At 57.7% G+C, this 19,766-nt stretch overlaps 1 protein-coding gene across 1 annotated transcript; it reads right to left on the bottom strand.

Annotated features, from left to right (window-relative positions):
- Nucleotides 1–6,289: 6,289 nt before the first annotated feature.
- Nucleotides 6,290–9,262, bottom strand: DLX2 (distal-less homeobox 2). The gene is made up of 3 exons (XM_025994027.2): nt 8,419–9,262; nt 7,724–7,908; nt 6,290–7,235 (listed from the first exon to the last, which is right to left on the bottom strand). Exons 1-3 carry the CDS (start codon nt 8,819–8,821, stop codon nt 6,828–6,830), a joined length of 996 nt encoding a protein of 331 aa, XP_025849812.1. The 5' UTR covers nt 8,822–9,262; the 3' UTR covers nt 6,290–6,827.
- Between the last annotated feature and the right edge of the window lie 10,504 nt (nt 9,263–19,766).

A 19,766-nucleotide genomic window follows, 5' to 3' on the forward strand; every position in this document is an offset into this window, starting at 1 on the left:
AATTTTCGGCTATATAGCCTCTGTCTTTATAGCTGATGAAAAAAATTGCAGATTATTAGCATAAATGTTTACTCTTCATTACGCTGATGACATTGTGCACTCGAGATCTTGGTAATCTTTGGGAAAATTATGAGTAATTTTTAAAAATTTTAAAGCAGCAGCAGTTACCATGCAATTCAGGCTAATTCTGCGTAGGCTCCGAACGGATATAATTATCGAGGAGTCAAGATGTTATGCTAAAAACTATGCATTGATATTCCCATTTATTATGTACATACAACTTTGACAATGTTGATGCTTGAAATAGCAGGAAATTGTCTTGCGCAAAAATTACAGTCCATATTAGGACATCTGAAATTGCGAAGAATTATATAGTAATTGCAGGCTTTCAGATGGGAGAGCCAGAATGCTCAAACTAGTGCAAATGTGGATAAAATTACAGATCAGAGCAAAAATTAGGGAAAAAGGGGGTCTGGGATTTTTCAGGTTGGCTATAGGATTCCGGAAGTGTCTAATGCCACATGATTGCTGCAGCTTTAGGGGAGACATTCATGCCTCAAATAGCGCCTTGGCCAGGGTGGCTTTAATTGAATTTCTTGGGCTTTTTCTTTTAATAGGGGCAAATGAGAAAATTGGCCACCTAAGGCAAATTTTCACTGTTCTCCTGGTGAACACGTCGAGAAGAGAATCCTTTTCCCCCGGGTGCCTGCTTTTCCCGGCTTGGATGCCACGGAAGCCCCGAGCCCCCACCCTCAGTGCAGGCAACTATTAAGAAAGTGACTGAGCCCGACCTCCCGCACCCCCATCCCGACACTCCTTCCTCTTTAATGTCCAATTCTCCCCTATTTCCCTCGGCCCCTTTCCCGGATTCCCCAAAACCTCCCTCGCTTTGCAGCCTGGTTGGGCCCAGGAATTTGCAGGTCAGGGGGCGGGAGGCGGGGAGCGGGGTGCGGGAGCCCGCGTCAGATCGAGGACTTGGTGTGAACGCGAGGCTGCTGCTCTTTGGAGGCTTTGGGACGAGGAGGGAAGAAGCTGAGGGTCGTCGGGGCCCGCCCCGCCGTCGCCTAGGCCCTTCCTGGGTCTCCACCGTCCCGGGATGGCGTCCCCCCCCCCCCCCGAAGCACTCCCCACTTGGGCGGCGCTTCTCTCCAGCGCCGAGACACCCTGCGACTTTAAGAAGCCGAGGCCAGGGCCGCGGAGGGGTGGGGCGGGGCGGGGGCTGCCCCGGGGGAGGGGGCAGCGCGGCGCTGCGGGCGGGGGACTCCACCCGGTGCGCGGCCACCTCTCGGAGCAGCCGGGCCCGCTCGGGCTCCAGGGCCACAGGTCCCCATTGTTCAATGAGCGACGACTTCATTTCTAGGGTGTCTGAGAGTCGCGCACCACCAGGAGGGCAGGACCGCGAGTGTGGGGAGCCCGCCCCTGGGATGACCCCGGCGCCCGCCGAGCCCTGTGCACCCCTCCCCGTCGCCGCTTCTCCGTCCCCTAAGCTCTAACCCTCCGTCCTGCAGCTGTCCTCCACCTCCCCGGGCTCCCACCTGGTCCGCGCCCCCCCACCCCGCTCCCCAACTCCCCGTGCCGGCGGGACGCGACCCGGGGCGCAGCGGGTGGCACCGGGGCTCCCGAGGATCCCCCCAAACGGGCCTCTGGACAGTCGCGGGGGCGCTGCCCCTCTGCCCGCAAATGCCAGGATCCGCGGCGTTTGCGGTCGGGCGCGACCCTGAGGCCCCGCGCGCAGTGGGAGCCCGAGCCCGGGGCGGAGGCGGAGGCGGAGGCGGCCCCGGGAGGAAGGTCTCCGGGGACCGTGCCCGGCTCGCACGTGGAGCCTCGGAGTGGCGGCTCTTCCAGGACCTGCCCGCTCTTTCTTTTCACGAAACACATTGTCTCCCCCGCCCGGCCCGGCCCCAGGCCCCAGGGCGGAATGTAACATCTTGTAATGTGGCAATCACTGCCAAAGCCGTCCCCGCGAGGGGAAGTCCCGCCAGGGGGGCCTCGGAGCGCGGGGGGGGGGGGGGGGCGGGGCGGCACCGGGAGCGAGCGGGGCCGATCCCAGGTGCAGAGGGAGGTCCCGGCCCAGCGAAGCATCCCTCGGGGCTATTTCGGGTGTCGTGACCCTGCCAGAGCCCACGCGCGTCCGCAAAGCCTGGTCCGACCCGGCCGGGGGCGCGCGGGCAACTGGAACCCCAGGATCGCGCCCCCATCCCGTGGCTTCTGGGGACCCAAAAAATCGAATGCAAGGGAGGTATTTTAGGAGGAAGGGAGGATCTGCAGCTTCCTTCTCAGGGAGGTCTCTGATCCTAAACAGGTTTAGGGCACTGCTGGGCGCTGTTCCTTGGCGGCTTTTGACTCTTGAGCTGGTGCTTGGGACGCGGTCGCGGGGGTGGGTGGAGTGGGAGTGGGGGAGTTGCTCCTGCTTCTACCGTCAGTGAGCACGACTTTTTGTTTTTGGAAGGCAAGAGGGCCTTCTGATCCCCGGCAGCGTCCTCCTTCACCGGGGCTTCCAGCCCGGGAGGGGACCATCCCCCCGCGTCTTCACCCCTCCCTTTACCCCTCTGTCCCTCCTCCTCGCTTCCACCGCTGCACTGTTTGTAAACAAAGCTCCAGTTTTCTAGGAGCACTCTCCGCCCCCATCAAACCTGATACTTTCCCCAAACTCGCCCCACCAGTCTCGGAAATTCTTACACAGGACGGATATTCACAATTTTCACAAGTAATCCTGAAAGCAAGCCGAGGGGGAAGCCTCCTAAACGGTCCCACATTGCGAGCCGCGCTGATTAGGCCCCGGGATCCGTCCCCTTTCTTCTCTGCTCGCCCCAGCCCGGGAGCCGCGGGGCCGGGCGGCGGGAATTCGGGGCAGCGGGAGGGGGGGTGTCTACGCCCAGTGGAGCACCCGGGGCCGGGTGGCCTGCACCCCGCGCGTTCTGGAGGGTTGGGGGGTCCCGGGGGGGCGGGAATGGGAGGGGATGTGGAAGAGGGCGCGCCCAGGCTGCCTGCCCCTGGAACGGGAGCTCTCTCCCCGCGCTGTGCCAGAGTCCCCAGCAACCCTGCCAGGGGGTGGAGCAGAGAGGGCCGCGCACCCCTCACTCCTCGGCTTCCCTCCCCCTGCTTCCCAGCGCCTGTCATATCCTGTCTCTGGCCTGATATTTCACGCGAGCGAATGGAAGGGGATTACAATGAAGATTTATGTGTGTTCGAGCGCGACCGGTTTCCCAGTGCAGGGAGCCCAGATCGCGGCTTCCCATTTCCATTTTTCATTCGCGCTTTGGGGAGCGCAGTGCCGCGCGGGGGGAGCGTGTCTGCGCGGCGGCGGGCTGATCACAGGGCTCCGCGTCTCCCGGCGGGCCCCCAGACTGTGAGAAAGGCTTGCCAGCGCGTTGCCCCCGGCGGGGCTGGAGCCGGCCCCGGCCTCCCCCAGCCGGGCTTTGTCTGTCCCCTGGCTCGCCCCTCCCCCTCCCCGCCCCCTCACTTCGGGGACCTGGGCGCATCCTCGCTCTGCCGTCTGCGTGCCCCGCTCTCCGTCTGCGGAAACGCCCCCTTCCTCTGGCCCCTGCACCCTCCCGCTCTCTGCTTCGCGGGCTTCCCGGGGAAAGACGCGCCGTGGCCTGGCGCGACCCCGCCGCCGCCGGGTGCCAGGTTCGGTGACTCCAGCGAGTCTGTGGGGCCTCGGCCCACCCCGGAGCTGGGGCCGCCCGCCCTCCCGGCTCCCAGGCTCGCTCATGCCAAGGCCTGTTGCGTGATTCCAACTTGGGCTGACATTCCCTGCCCCGGGCGCTCCGGCGTAGGCCTCTTAATCATCTTGTCTGCTGCAGATCCTCGACACCAGCCAATTTACTGCCCCGTCTCTCCTCGCTGGTTTCAGGAGGGGGAGGGGAGTCCGCGCAAAGGAGGGGAGGGCACATTCAACCGCAGGAGGAAGGCTGGCACCAGCTACTGGCACTCAAAGAAAACCACGGAATTTGGAGCTGGGGGGAGGGAGGGAAGGAATGGGGGTCTGCTAGGCAGCCGCTGCTCAGAGAAGCTCGAATCACGGGGTCAATGAGCTTCAGCTCAGGCCTTCCTAGCCTGGGAAAACAATGCAGGAATGGAAATGGACACTGGATTTGTAGCCTCCCTTGTCTTTCCCAGAGCCTTGCCCACACTCTGGTGGAAGCTAGACTCCAAACAGACCCGGAAACTGGTCAGAAAAGACAGGATTTGTCTAAGGATGGTGCCACTGAACCCAGAAAGTCACCCCCATCTCACGTCTGTTTTTTTTGGCAGAGGTGAGTTGAAGACACACAGGATGGCCTGAATCGCCATCCTGGAGGAGAGGAAGGAAGCCTGGGTGTCCCCCTAGCAGGGCTCTCAGGCCTGCCCCTAGTTTCCTCTCTCCTAAAGGCTGGTCCCTTCAGAGGGGAGGGCTGAGATTGAGGTTCTCCTGTAAGAAGGGGCCAGGGCTGAGCTCTCTCAGCCCTGGAGTGCTGCTCTTCCACAGGAGGTGAAGTGGGAAAGTGCCCTCCGTAAGGGGGGGGCTCAGAATCGCAGGCAGAAGTAAAGCCTCCCTGTTTGGGGGGCATTGGGATAAAACAATCTACTACTAACAGCAAAAATGAACGCTTCCCATGTGCCAGGCACTGTGTTACATCATCGTCTCGTCCTATGCTTACAAAAACTCGGAGATCGCTGTTATTATTTCTCCTATCTCCTAGATCTGCGAACTGCAGCAGACAGGGTAAGGGGGAGGAGGGGAGCCCAAAGTCACCGGGTCCGTGATGCAAACTAAGATGCTTTGCTGTAGGCCTCAACGCTTTGAAGAAAAGGGAGTTTTAGTTCAGGCCTGACTTACCCACCTAGCCCTGGCCTTCTCAGATCATGACAGAAAGTAGGGCCACTTCCAAAGCTGGAAGCTAGCTGGGTGGGACCCAAGGTGGAAGGCAGAGGTGAATGGCCTGTGGACCTGTCCCCTCAGAGAATATCATGCGTGAGGATGCCACTCGCACAGCAACGTGCCTCAGTCTCTGCGCGAAGGTGCCTGTATGCACGAGTGTGCTTATGTGGGTTTGGGCACCAGTGTCTGCGAATATGCGTGTCCGTGAATTTCTATCAGTGATCTGTGTGTGTGACTCAGGGGGAGTGTGACTGTGAGTGTGTGTACGAATGAGCATATGTGATAGCGTAGATGGGACTCTAAGCGTCAGTCACAGTGTGGGATTGTATGTGTCTTAGCGTGGCCTTGTGTGCCGGGGTCGCCCTGCATTCCAGAGCAGCCAACCGAGTTTCCCCCAGAGGGCCGAGGTGACTCACCGAGCTCTCCGGCTTAGCCAGCCCCAGGAGGGCCACGGGGGGCAAACGGAGGGGAGGGCCCAAGGCAGGGGTCCCCCTCCGGCCCGGCTTCTTCGGGCCCGGCCGCGCTCGGGCTGCGACTGCAGGGCCCCCGCGGCGGCTCGGAAGCCCTGCCCGGCGGGCCCCACCGGCGCGGGGGCGGCCGAGACCGCCCAGGCGCGGGGCAGTGGCGCCGGCGCTGGAGGGGCCCGGCGGGCGGAGGCTGCAGCCGCCCCGGCGCTGGGTGACTCACCGCGGGGCGAGCCGAGAACCCCGCGCCAGGACTCGGGCGCCCGCGCGGCCTGAGCGTTTCGGGGAGGCCCGCGCGGGGCGCGCCTGTTCTCGCCTCGCCTCCCCGCTGTCACAGCCTCTGAACCACGGAGATGTCACTCCCGGCTGGCCAGGTTCCCCGCCCGGGCCGCGGCTCCAGGTCCCAGGTCGTGACACCAAGGAACGAGCGCACACATCCAATGGAAACAATAATTTATTTAAATAATCTCTTCATATTGTAAAATCAACATTAAGAGCATGTTGTTTTCATAATAAATAACCCCAAAATACCTTTCATTTCAAGAACAAAGACTTTAGGATAAGATAAAACAAAACCAAATCAGTAGCTTAGTGTAACTGAGAAAATTTTCAAAGGGAAAAATAAAAATGGAGAGGTTGCTGAGGTCACTGCTAAACCGCAGTTTTCACAAGTGGGGGGTTTACAAAAAGTCTGAAAAGACGAGTATTTTTATACAAATAAATCAGTGGGAAAATCTGCACAGACACCTTTATTTACAAACTCTATGTCGAAGTCCAGCCTAATAATCCTGAATAGGTCTTAAAAAAGATAATTTAAACACATTTTTTTTTTTGCAGTGTCCACATATTAAAAAATCATTTTTCCCCAACATCAAAATGAGGTCATCCGCAAAGGCACCTAAACTTTTAAAAAAATAAAAATAAAAAAACTCCACTGGTGATGGATGAGGAGAGAGCTAAGGGAGCGCGTTCCTGGGGGAGACCTAAGGCGGGGCCCGCAGGGGGGCTCCGAGGGCTGGAGACAGCGGGGCTGCAAGGAGGCGGCGGGCAGCCCGGGTCACGGGGGCGCAGGGGGAGGGCGCGCGGGCCGCCGAGGTCGGTCAGCCCCGGGGACTGGAGCTGGGCTGGGGGCGGGCAGGGAGAAAGGAGCCTCAGAGCACCCTGGAAGCCTCCCGCGGACTCAGCTCGTGGCCCGCGGCGAGGACGGCGCCCGACCGCCGCGCGGGGCGGGAAGGGGAGGGGAGCCATGTCCCAGGCGGGGGCTCGGTCGGAAGGCGGCCGAGGCGCGCGGCGCGGCCGCAGGGCCTCCAGGAACCTCCCAGTCCCCCGCCGCTCCGAGGCCGCACGAGGGAGCAGGGCCCGCGGCGGGCCGTCCCGGCCGCTCCTCCCGAGGGTGGGAGGCGTCCGCGGCCCAGCTGGAGGGATGCTCTGGCTTTGGGGGCGAGCCCCGAGGATCGCCGGTCTCTGCTCTCTCAGTCTCTGGCGCAGTCTCCCTCGGGTTAGAAAATCGTCCCCGCGCTCACCGGGGCGCCCCCGCCGCCGTGGTGGTGGTGGTGGTGGTGGTGGTGCGGCTGCGGCGTCTGCGTCGGGTGCAGCAGCGGCGCGGCGGCCTGCAGGTGCGAGGCCGGGCCCGAGGCCTGGTGGTACCACGGGTAGTTGCCCAGGAAAGCCGAGGCCGCGCTGCTGGGGCTGGAGCCCGAGCTGCCCGCGCCGCTGCCGCCGCTGCCCGGGCCGCCGCCGCTCCCCATGCGCGGGGGCGCGCTGAAGTCCCAGGAGGCCGGCGCCGACACCGGCGGCGAGGCGCAAGGGGGCGAGGCGCTGGCCCCGGGGTGCTGTTCCGACGGGATCTCGCCGCTCTTCCACATCTTCTTGAACTTGGACCGGCGGTTCTGGAACCAGATTTTGACCTTGGTGGAAAAGGCACACCCGAGCGTTAGTGGAAGAACCGGGATGCGGGCGGGGAGGGGCGGCGGCGGGGAAGCACGCGCGGCAGGCGAGGGATGCGCGCCGCGGCCTCCAGCTGGGAGGGCTCACCCCGGGGAGTCGGAGGGGCAGCGGGGCGCGCGCTGCGGCGATGCAGCCGGCGGGGCCGGGCCTGGAGGCCCAGAGATTTCACCCGCTTAATCAGGATCGCGCGGAAGAACTCCGGGGACGCGGGTCTCGGCCCGCCCGGCCCTGTCGTTTTCTCCCCCGGCGCCCCCCGCCCCCCCACCCTGCGGGATTGCAGTTTCAGGCGCAGAAGTTCAGGCCGCCCAAGGCGCCAGCTTCGTAATCCTTAAAATTACTTTAAAAACACTTTTCCAAAAACGCCGCCCTGACTCCGCCTGCTTCTCAGCCATCCCAGGCCAGCGCCCTCCCCGCAGCCCCCCCACCCCCCCGGGCCCCGAGCCCTCACCTGAGTCTGGGTGAGGCCCAGAGACGCCGCCAGCTCCGCTCGCTCGGGGAGCGCCAGGTATTGAGTCTTTTGGAAACGCCTCTGAAGAGCGGCCAGCTGGAAACTGGAGTAGATGGTTCGGGGCTTCCGGACTTTCTTTGGCTTCCCGTTCACTATCCGGATTTCAGGCTCGAGGTCCTCTTTCTCTGCAACGCAAGGCAATCGTGAGCACAGCGCAACCGGGGGCAGGGGCAGGGGCAGGGGGCGCGGGGAGGGGGGGCACCGCGGGGGGGGGGCTTGGCCCGAGCCGGGGAGCGGGTTGGCGGGGGCGCTGCGGGGCGCCCGGACTCCACTTCGCTAAGTGCGGACTCGCGCCGCAGGGGACCCGGGGAGCCGGGCTCTCCGGGAAGGCGGCGGAGGAGTAAAGCGGCGAGAAAGAGAGCAGGTGGGGAAGAAATGAGGTTGCCACGAAGCATGCACCGCGCGCCCACACTCGGCCCCCCAGGGCCCCGGGTCCCACCGGCTGAGCCCCCAGACACCGTCCCCAGCGGCCCTCTGCAGACTGGTGCTCGAGAAGGGTGAAAGGCGCAGGGCGGGCAGAGGGCGCAACAGCGTAGGCCGGGGATCTGGATGGAGCCCGCCCCACACAGTTTAACCCACCCGTCCCGACAGCTAGCTGGGGTGCCCTGGCCCCTTGGTGCCAGCGCGGTGCATACCAGGTTCGTTGGTGGCCGGGGAAGAGCTGGTCCCGTAGGGTGCGTAGGAGGTGTAGGCGGCCGTGTAGCCCAGGTCGTAGCCGCTCTTGGCGGAGTAGGGGACGTTGCTGAGGCCGCCGGCGTGGTACTGGTACGAGCCCATGTGCGCGTAGGGCGAGCCCCCGCCGCCGCCGCCGCCGCCGCCGCCCGCCGGGTGCTGCTGGTTGGTGTAGTAGCTGCTGTCGGTCGCCGTGGACACCGGGAGCGTGGGCGACTCCTGCGGCTTGTGGAGGCTGCTGCCGTTGCTGCCGCCGGGGCCCGCGCCGCCGCCGCTGGGGGGCTGCTGGTGCTGGTGGTACGTGCTGGAGGCCGCGATCTGGGTCGAGTGCATGTCGGCCACCAGACTGTCAAAGACTCCGGTCATCCTGGCCCGGGACGGGGCCGAGCAGGGGCGGCGGGCGCGAGGCGGGCAGCGAGGCGCCTCCTCCGTCTCTCCCCGTCCCCTCCGGCGGCCAATGCGACTGCGGGGGGGCGAGGGAGGGTGGGGAGGAAGACCGGGGACGGGGCGACGGTCTGGGCGACTCCTCCTCCGGGGGAGGCGATCACCCTGCCCTGCTCGGGACAGCTGCCGCCGGCCGCATCCTCTCTCCGCCGCTCCGCCCGCTCGGCTTCGTGCCCGGGGCCGGCTCGGGCTCGGGCTCGGGCTCGGGCTCGGGCTCGGGCTCGGGCTCGGGCGGGGGGCGGGCCGCGCAGGGGGCAGGGGCGGCGGGGCCAGGCCGGGGCTCCGGGAGGCGGGAGCAGGTGAGCAGCCCCGAGCGGCCTTACGGTTGTCTGCGGGGCGGGCTCCGGCAGGGAGGGCATTTAACTCGCGTCACGTGAGCGCCGGCGACGTCACCTAGCAACAGCCAATCCGCAGCGCCGGGCCGCGGGGCTCGGGGAGCCGGGACCGCCCGGCCGGGGGTGGCGCGGCGCGCGCGGTGCGGACCGGCCGGGGGGCTCGAGCGCCGCGCGGCGAGGGATGGGCGGGAAGGGGCGCGGGCCGCAGGGCGTGCGGCGGGGCACGGGCAGGAGAGCGGGGCGTCCCACCCCGTCCTGGCTACCAGCGCCTCCCGGCCCCGGCGGCTCGACCCTCCCGCCCCAGGGCTCTGCCTTCACGCATCCGTCAAAATACAGCGGTGCCGAGAGGCGGGCCAAGGCCTCGCTCCGCTTTTCCGCTTTTCCGCTTTTCCTCGAAGCGTCTGGCAGTTGCTCTTGCCGGTCACTCGCACTTGACAAAGTCCATTGATTTAAATGATCCATAAGCCACGTATAATGACACCTGCTTCCACGTACTTGCTAACCAACCCACAGGAATATTAGGCGACTAATTAGATGATGTTTAAATGATTTCCCCCCCTTGTTGCTTGCGAGAAAAGCTACATAAATTCGAAAGTGTTATTACCAATGGCATATCTGAAACCTTTTTTTTTTTTTTTATTTTTTTTTTACTTTGTGCTTTCCTGGTAGGACGAGACTTCAAGCAATTATGTATATTTGATGGTTAACTGACAGGCGAAAAGCGATCCCGGGGATTTCCTCTCTGGGTTGGAATGCTAGAACCAGACTGACCAGATGGCCTTCAAAGTTCGCTCTGATTCTAAATTCTACGTTTTTGCAGCCAAGAAGTGGCATAATACTTAGGTGAGACAGTCGTCGCGATACTACAAGTGAACTTACAGAAACAAATAGAGAAAAAAAAGTTTTATCTCAAGCACTTAACCCTATTTTACGGTTTTTTGAATTTAAGGACCCTGTTTCGCCCTGGCATTGCAATGTCTTCCTTTCTTCTATTTATTTATTTTGTCTTCTTCTTTTAAATCTGAAGTGGCGACTTTCTCCATATCAGTATTTCCTAGGGGCTGGGGGCCTGGCACCGGGTTGAGGGCCCCGCGCCTTTCCGGGACCCCCCAAGTCCTCGGGTCCCGCGGCAGTGCTTGCCTTGTGGCGCCACCTGCTGGAGGTGTGTGCGGTTGCAGCGGACCCAGGAGACGGTCTAATCACGCTGAGGCGCCAGTCTCTGAAACCCCCCAAAAGAACAAAATAGTAATTAAAAGCCACAAAATTGTGCTAGTGCGAGCCATCTGAAGCACCCCTTCCTAAAGACATAACATGTCGCTGAAAGAACTTGTTTCAACAACTGCCTAATGGAAAACAAGTTGATACTTTGAAAAATATGATCTGGGTCTTCTTCCCCAGAAAAAGCAAGTGTGTAATTAAAACTCCAGCATCCACACAGCTCCCTCTCTGCGGAATAATGAGGAAGGTAATCCACCCTCAAATCTGCCTGGATTTAGTTCCCAGCCTTCCTTTTGGTTAAGGAAGCCCCCTTGATGGAGGCTGGTGCACTAGTTGGAATGGCTTGGGGAGGTGGGGCTCAACACCAAGCGCTGCGCTCAGCCTGCTGCTTTGTGGGCCCCAGCTACAAAACTAACCTCTAGGTATTTCATCAGTATTGCCTTTTGGTGTCTTGACTCCAAATTCCAAGTCTTTCTGTCACCACAGTGGTAGCTGCTTTGGCCTGATACAGACACGACCACCACCACCACCACCCCACGTGAAAATCAAATATAAAAGAGACAGTTGCTCCAGTTTTGCCTTCTTTCTGCTCCTTTGTTCCTACTTCAAGCATGTCCTCTAGGCTTTTTCATGGTGGGAAGTTTGTTGTATTCTGTTATCTATGAGAACCTCCATTAATAGCCTAAAGTCTAGGTCAACTGAGATCTGGAAAATAGCATCTTTCTGGAAGGAAATATGACTCCAAGTTTACCTTTAACTGAAAAACAAGAGACTGTATGGGGGGGGGGGCAGAGAAAAGACCAGAGGCAATGAACAAGGAGAGACAGCAAGAGCAAGGGAACCAGAGACGCAGAACTTACAGGGGCACTTGGAGAATCAAGTAAAGACTTGAAATATTAATTCTGATAATCCAGACACAAAGCTGGATTTGCCCAAATGATCTGGTCACATCACAATATCTTGATGATTTCCTCATTTTGGTCTAAAGTCAAGGAGACAGTGCCCTAGAGAATCGACACATTCGTCCACGGTTCAGAGCAGAGGGATGCCCTTGCTCCACAGTAACCTGAGAGGGGTGAAGGGGGGCTCTCGGGCCGGCTTGGGGGAACGCTTCTATGTGGCCACACTCCCTCCTCCGCCTCAGGGGCATTCTTTCACTCTGCAGAGAAGAATGGGGAGCTCAGGGTTTCCGCACTGGCCTTGGACGTCCCAGTACCACCGCGAAGGCATGCCCGCTGGGAATCCCGTGCCCCTCGGGTTGTTGCTGCGGCACTTTATCTGGTCTCGGGGTCCCACCGTGTCCTCCCTGAGAGCCACTGCAAGCCTTGCCAGATGTGGGCTGAATCCTCGTTCCCATTGTACAGAGGGACACTGAAGGGCCAGGGTGGAACCGACTTTCTTTGAATCAGGCGCCCCTCCTTTCTCTGTTGCTGTTGTGCAAATCACAGGCTATTGGAGCCTTGGTTGAACAGCTGGAGAACAGGTCTTCTGCGCCCTGTTTGCTGCCCCTGACCTACGGCCAGCCTGGGCTTCGCCTGGCTCAGTGCCCCCCGTCGGCTCTACCATTGGAGGGACACTGAGGGGTCCCCTGGGGGAGCAGATGTCTCCTGCCTGGAGGGAGCGCGTTGGGCGCCCTTCAGGTGCAGAGGGCTCAGTCTCACTCGCATACTATTCTGGGGGGTGGAGGGTGTCATGCACTGTTGCTGGACTGCTTGCCCTTTGTCCCCACTTTGCACTTCCCCATAGAGCGTGCTGGGGATGCAGGTTTCTGGGCCATTGGTCCTAGAGGGATTCTTTTCTTTTCTTTTCCGTTCTTTTCTTTTTTTTTTTTTTTTAAGATTTTATTTATTTATTCATGAGAGACACACGGAGAGAGGCAGACACACGGGCAGAGGGAGAGACAGGCTCCTCGCAGGGAGCCGGATGTGGGACTCCATCCTGGGACTCCGGGATCACACCCTGAGAGGAAGGCAGACACTCAACTGCTGAGCCACCCAGGTGTCCCCCTTTCTTGTTTTGAATCTCTTTTGGGTTCGTTCTAGATCTCAAAGACGTTGAGAGAGGTTGAGAATTTATGGGAGCCTCCCATCTCCACTTTTCCAGGACCATACTGGCCTGCTCTCATGACCCTTTTTCATTGGCCATTGCATCTTGTTGGGGACAACTCTTGCCCAATCTTTTCGCATTGCTAGTGTCTTCAACTTGCTTTTCTCCTCTCATCTCTAACAGAGCCTCTAGGGTTTGGGTGTCGGAGCGGTCAGCTCCTCCCAGCCCCTTTGGCCCTTAGGCAGATGGGATTCTGACTCCGGGCCTGCGCATACTTGGACCCCACTTTTCTTCTTGCATAAACTCAGCAAGACGGCATAATGACTGCTGACCCTGAGAAAACCAAACCTTCGGGGACACCAGCAGAGTCACCATTCGAACTCAGGTCTGGGCCACAGAGGCAAGAGCTGGGTTTTTGGCCTGGGGCTCACGGGGAAAGGCCGCACTACCCCCACCTTTCCAGGTCAGGTGCTTCGACCACCACGGAGCAGGTGGCAAGGGAGCACGGACAGTCCCGAACACACCCCTCTGGTCCCAGGAGCAGACTGGAGGGAGAGTTTTCTCCCCGAGACTAGCAGGCACGTGGGCACCGAGTGGGAGGGATCCCAGGGCGACCCCGGGGTGATCCCAGGGCAGATCTGTCCTCGCCGCTGGACACCCCGCTGTTTCCACCAAGGATCACCTTTCTATCTGCTAGTGTGAGAGTAAACGGAACGGGAACAAGCCGCCACTCAACATCCACAGCACGAGCTTCCCCAGGGAAGTTGCAGCGCAGTTTTCAGTTCAGCAGGCTTCGGGAGTTTTCAGACCCAATTTAGCCTTCTAGGTCTTACTGACACTCCCTCCGCGCCCTCCTCCACCCAGTTCAGGCCATTTCACTCTCTAGACTACTCAGTGGTTAAGAGAACAAAAGCTAGGGTTCGGGCCCTCGAGGGCCCCCAGCCTGGGCCGACCTGGGGGGGGCTAGGGCGGGGGCGGGGGGGCTCACCGTTGAGTGGGAGGCGGGGGAAACGCACTCGCCTTCCGCGGCTGAAAGCTGCCAGAGCTCGAGGACCAGGTGGGGGGAGCCGGAACGCGGACGGAATCGGCTCCACCCCCGCCCCACGCCAGGACCGACACCGAACCGAGGCCGCGGGGGCCGCACTTTGCGGAACGCGGGGCAGGCCAAGGGCTCTCCACGAGGTCTGTCCTGCGCCCGGGAAGAAAACGCCCCCCGCGCCCCCCACCGCAACCCCGGATTCCCCCCTCCCCGCCGCCCCCACGCCCCCGCGCAGCTCCAGCTCCCCCCTCCCTGCGCCCCCCAGCCCCGGCTCCCCGCGCCCCCTGCGCCCCTCCCCGCAGCCCCGGCTCCCCCTGCAGTCTCCGATCCCCCCACCCTCTCCGCCGCTCCCCCCCTGCGCAGCTCCAGCTCCCCCCTCCCTGCGCCCCCCAGCCCCGGCTCCCCGCGCCCCCTGCGCCCCTCCCCGCAGCCCCGGCTCCCCCTGCAGTCTCCGATCCCCCCCCCTCCCCGCCGCTCCCCCCCTGCGCAGCTCCAGCTCCCCCCTCCCTGCCCCCCAGCCCGGCCCGACGCCTCCGGGAGCGGCCGAGGGGCGGGGCGCCCAGGGGGGGGGGGTGGCTGCAGGCCGAGCCTCGAGGAGCGCCTTTCGCGGCACCTGCAGGCCTCGGCGTGCGGCTCCGGGGTCAGGTGCGGGCGGCAGCTGCTCTTCCAAGGGGAGCGGGAGAGGGGACAGCCCCCCCAGGCTCCCGCGACCAGCCTTGCCCTCCGCCCGCCGGGTCTCCGAAGCCAGTCGGGTCCCTGGGACTCTGCGTCCGGTGGCCGGAGCGCGCGTGCAGCCGACGGGGAGGGCTTGCGGGGCCGCCGGAGCCCGAATATCCTTTCGGGGACGCGGCTCCCTTTCTCCCCCTCGGCCCCGCTTCTGCTCCAGCCGCTGGCGAGCCGTGGCTGCGCGGGGCCGCGCTCACGCGTGCCGGGGGTCAAGCCCCTGTGTCCGCATGGCCCTTGGGAAACGACTTCCTTTTTCTGCGCTTCGTTGTTCGCATCTGTAAATGCTGGTGATAATCCCGGCACCTCCCTCGTGGGGTTCCTGCCCGGGACACACCGTTCCGTGTTTTCCTGTGCGGCCCTGCTCGCGTGCGGGGCTCCGCTTCTCCGACCCGGGCTCCGCAGGTGGAAGGGGCCAAGGCAAGAGGTTCGCGCTTTCTTCCCCAGCGAGGCGACGCCTTCTCCAGGCGCTGACAGCAGACGAGGCCTCCAGGGCCCGGGGACGGAGCAGGCCGGGCCCTGGGCTCGGGGCGGCGGGGCGGGGTGCAGGTGTTTTGGGGGGGGCGGTTCTGCTGCGGGGGGCGGGGTGCGGCGCAGCACCCAGGAGGCGGTCCCGGGCCGCCTCTAGCCCGGGCGCCCTTGCAGTCAGCTGGGCAGGGTACGACTGTGCGAAGTCTTAGCTAGTTTCCGTGTGTGGCAGGCCCAGGCTGCTTCTGCTCACCTGAAAATGCACAGGGAGAGGGACTGGGGCTGGGGGTGGGGGGGCCCCTGCAAATTATTCATAAGAAATTGTCCCTCTGGTTAGCTGTCCCTGGTTCCTTGCAGCCTTTTAAAATTAAAAAACCAAACAAACAACTGTTGAGGCTTGGGGGGCTCAGCTGGTTGAGTGTCTGCTTTTGGCTGGAGTCATGGTCCCAAGGTCCTGGGATCCAGCCCAGCAGCAGAGTCCCTGCTCATCCCGGAGCGTGCTTTTTCCCTCTCCCTCTGCCACTTCCCCTGCTTGTGCTCTCTGGCTCTCTCTCTCAAATAAATAAATGAAATCTTAAAAAAAAAATGAATATTGTTAAAAAATGCAAAGTAATACATAGTGGTTGTTAGAGAATCAAACAGTATTAGAAATATAGTAGAGTGGTTAAAAGTAGAGACTCTGGCTTGAATCCCAACTTGGCCATTTGCTAGCTGTATGACCGGAAAAATTAACTGCTCTGTGCCTCAATTTAATGTTTAATCAGGATAAAACTTCATGATTTGGATTAGTAATGGATAATTGTGGACCAACTGCTATCTCCCCAAATCTGGTTTTTGGGAGAACACAGCTAGACCACTATTTCCCAGCTTCCCTTGCGGTTAGGTGTAATGATGTAATTCAATTCTAGGCAATGAATGGAACTTGAGGGGCAAGTCACATGTGCCATTCCTAGGATGGAACCTTTAACACAGCATTGAGACTCCTCCCTGCTCTTTCCCCCCATCTACTGGCTGGAACCAGCTTCAACTATGCAGATGATGTGGCCCTAGGGGTGTCGCTTAGGGGGATGTCCAACACTTGTCTTAGAAGGTCACCTGACCAAGAAATAAACTTCTGATATTTTAAGCTACTGAATTTAAAAAATCTGTTTGTTAAAAAACATTTTCTTTGGAGTCACCTAGTAGATTGCATAAAACTTTTGGGCTCCAGCAAATTCTATGATGGCCTTGAATCATCACATTGGCGATATATAAGCTTAACTACTATAACTAATATGACCTTGGAGTCAGAGGGGTGATGACTTTTTAGCAAAATACAGAAAAAAAATCTAGAATGTCTTTTGTCTGTGAAAACCAGACTTTGTATTGGGAGCTGAGCGTAGAACTCAAACGATTTGATTCCTAGGTGCATTCAGTCCATGGATAGAAATAGGTTAGTACAGGGACGCCTGGGTGGCTTAGCAGTTGGGGGTGGGTCTGCCTTTGGCTCAGGGACGGACCCCAATCAGGGGGTTAGGCTCCCTGCGGAGAGCCTGCTTCTCTCTGTGCAGGTGTCTCTCTGCCTTTCTCTCTGTGTCTCTCATGAATAAATAAATAAAATTTAAGAAATAGGTTAGCACAGCTGGTGGTTATCATTAGGAACACAAGTCTTAAAATGATCGTTAGTGAGGATCTGGCAGGTCTAAGCCCAAATCATATGTATTTCCTTTAAAAAGTGACAAGTTGCAGAGGTTTGTCATCCTGCCCTGTGGGGCCCTCCCTTCCATGTCAGTACCAGTCTTGCCTTGGGGCACATGCTTATTATGCTTAGAGTTGAGGTCATAAGCTTACTACCTACTATAGTCTATACCAGTACCTAAACTGGGGTTTAGGGGACACCTGGGTGGCTCAGCAGTTGAGCTGAGGGGCTGCCTTCGGCTCAAGGCGTGACCCCGAGTTCCGGAATTGAGTCCCGCATCCGGCTCCTGTATGGAGCCTGCTTCTCCCTGTGGGTGTCTCTGCCTCTCTCTGTGTCTCTCATGAATAAATAGAATCTTTAAATATAAATAAATAAACTGGTGTTTAGGATGAGCCAGGTAAATGCAGTACAAAGGCTAGAAGTACTGATAATGAACTATTTAATTTTTTATTTTATTTAATTAATTAATTTATTTATGATAGTCACACACACAGAGAGAGAGAGAGAGGCAGAGACACAGGCAGAGGGAGAAGCAGGCTCCATGCACCAGGAGCGCGACGTGGGACTCGATCCCGGGTCTCCAGGATTGCACCCTGGGCCAAAGGCAGGCGCTAAACCGCTGCGCCACCCAGGGATCCAGAACTATTTTATTTTTTTAAAAAATATTTTATTTATTTATTTGACAGAGAGAGCACAAGCAGGGGGAGCAGCAGGCAGAGGAAGAGGGAGAAGTAGAGGGAGAAGCAGACAGCTTGCTGAGCAGGGAGCCCGATGCAGAGCTCAGTCCCAGGATCCTGGGACCGTGCCCTGAGCCCCATAATGAACTGTTTTAAAATAGAAACACAAAACAAGAGACTTCCCACTCACAGGGCCCAAATAGTTGTCCTCATACTTTGAAGAAAGTATACAAATACTTTGTATCTGTGAAAGGACTTGGAGGTGCTACTTTGGATGATTTCAAGACATTAGTTTTTGCTTATTTTCCAACCCTCGGCTGCGTTCTCCTGGCCCGTGTTATCACATAGTTCTAGATTGATAATGTACTCTGGTTCCATTTAGAACCCAGTACAATTTATCTCCACCTTCCGGAGAGGGTAGACCACCAAGAAGCCAAGCCAAGACTGTTGCCTTGTATAAGACATCGATGACACCCAGTGGTCATTTACGGTCTTCATCTACACCATCCCAGTTCAGAGTACAACCAACACATTGTATATATTAGTATTAGGAAAGTGCTGTTTGCTTATTAAATAAAACAAAACAGAGCTTCATTATAACATAAATACCCAAACCCTGACACTCTCCACAGAGGGACACATCTTGTGAAGGGTGAACGAAGTGGCAGCTAGACTTCACAGCCTCCACTGTTCTGTCTTAACCATGTTACCTTGAGCATTTCTCCCTCGGTAATTTCCTGCCCCAGTTGAGCTCAGTGAAGGATTCCAGTACACTCTTTCCCGTGACACTTTTGATATTCTGACTGTCTGACCTTGTTAGGATCATAACCCAAAGAACAGCTAGGGGAGTTCTGAGATGTTTAAACAAGCTTTTACTAAAGTTTTGGGATAGCAAAAGGGAAAATAAACATCAAAATCAACCTGGATCCGGAAAGCCAAATGCCCTAAACTCTCTGTCAGTATGGACCATATGTATCCCTTATGTGGGTCCCCATCACCTAGTGAGAGACTGAATGAAAAAAAGTAACAACTTAAGAGACTTGAAGGATCAGTTAGAGTTAGCTGGGGAAAAAGTAGAGAGAAGGGGGCGCCTAAGTGGCTCAGTAGGTGGAGCATCTGCTTTCGGCTCAGGTCATGATGGAGCCCCCCATCGGGCTCCCTGCTTGGTGGGGAACCTGCTTTTACCTTTCCCACTCCCCTGCTTGTTCTCTCTCTCTCTGTGTCAAATAAAGTAAAATTTTTAAAATTTTTAAAATTATTTTAAAAATATTTTATTTATTTACTCCTGAGACACGCAGAGAGAGGCAGAGACACAGGAAGAGGGAGAAGCAGGCTACCTCTGGAACTCGATCTCAGAACCCGAGGATCCCTGGATCATGCTCTGAGCTGAAGGCAGACGCTCTACCACTGAATCACTCAGGCGTCCCAATGAAATCTTAAAAAAAAAAAAAAGTAGAGAGGGATGCCTGGGTGGCTCAGCAGTTGAGCGTCTGCCTTCAGCTCAGGGCATGACCCCAGTATCTGGGATTGAGTCCTACATCCAGCTCCCTGCAGGGAGCCTGCTTCTCTCTCTGCCTGTGTCTCTGCCTCTCTCTCTATGTGTCTCTCATGAATAAATAAATGAATCTTAAAAAAAAAAAGTAGACGAGCATGACAGGAAGATGGAATAGCATGTGCAGAGTTCAGAGTCTGAAATGGACACTTGAAGACTTGGAAGAAGCCCAGTTGGGTTGGCCCACAGTGAGTGTGAAGAGTCTACAAGTTAGGGCAGCAAGGTAGGCAGGTGCTAGATCATGTAGGTGTTTGGCCTAAGAGCCATGCTACAATCTAAAGGTTTAAGATATTAAAAAAATTAAACTTCTTATATTGAGATAATTACAAATTGACATGCAGGTGTAAGAAATAGTGAAAAGGCATCTTTTATACTCTTTACTCAGTTTTCCCAATGGCAGTGTCTTACAAAGTCATAGTATTAAATCACAGCTAGGAGATTGACATTGATACAGTCAAGATGCTGAATATTTCTATTACCATAGATTGTTCATGTTGTGCTTAAAAGCCAGCTGCACTTAGCTCTCACCCCACCTTCTCCTTGACCCGGCAACCACTAATCTGTTTTCCATTCCTATAATTTTTGTCATTTCAGTAATGTTATATAAATGGAGTCACATGAAACATTTTGGGATTGGCATTTTTCACTCAGCATAATTCTCTGGAGATTCATCTAGATTATTGTGTGTATCAGTAGTTTATCCTTTGTTTTTATTGCTGAGTAGTAGTCCAGTGTATATACCACAGTTTGTTTAACCATTCACCTGCTGAAGGACATCTGGGTTGTCAGATTTTGGTTATTGTGAGTGAAGTTGCTATGAACATCTATGTATGTTCATATTGTGTGTTATCACAAGTCTCTGTTTCTCTGGAATATATGAGTGTTGGGTCTCATGGTAGTTGGGTCATATGATGGGTTGATGGGTCATATGGTAGTTTTATGTTGAGTTTTATTTATTTATTTTTGAGATTTTATTTATTTATTCATGAGAGACACACAGAGAGAGGCAGAGACACAGGCAGAGGGAGAAGCAGGCTCCATGCAGGGAGCCTGACATCGGACTGGATCCTGGGTCTCCAGGATCTCACCCTGGGCTGAAGGCGGCGCTAAACCGCCGAGCCACCCGGGTTG

This window comes from Vulpes vulpes, chromosome 3 (assembly GCF_048418805.1).
Source record: "Vulpes vulpes isolate BD-2025 chromosome 3, VulVul3, whole genome shotgun sequence".
Classification (NCBI taxonomy): Eukaryota; Metazoa; Chordata; class Mammalia; order Carnivora; family Canidae; genus Vulpes; species Vulpes vulpes.

What these genes read in the sequence shown, in the direction of transcription:
- DLX2 (XM_025994027.2), bottom strand. Translation starts at nt 8,821, where the DNA reads ATGACCGGAGTCTTTGACAGTCTGGTGGCCGACATGCACTCGACCCAG. An exon ending in CCCGGCCACCAACGAACCTG is followed by an intron (nt 7,909 to 8,418) that starts GTATGCACCGCG and finishes CTTGCGTTGCAG; the next exon opens with AGAAAGAGGACCTCGAGCCT. An exon ending in TGGGCCTCACCCAGACTCAG is followed by an intron (nt 7,236 to 7,723) that starts GTGAGGGCTCGG and finishes TTTTCCACCAAG; the next exon opens with GTCAAAATCTGGTTCCAGAA.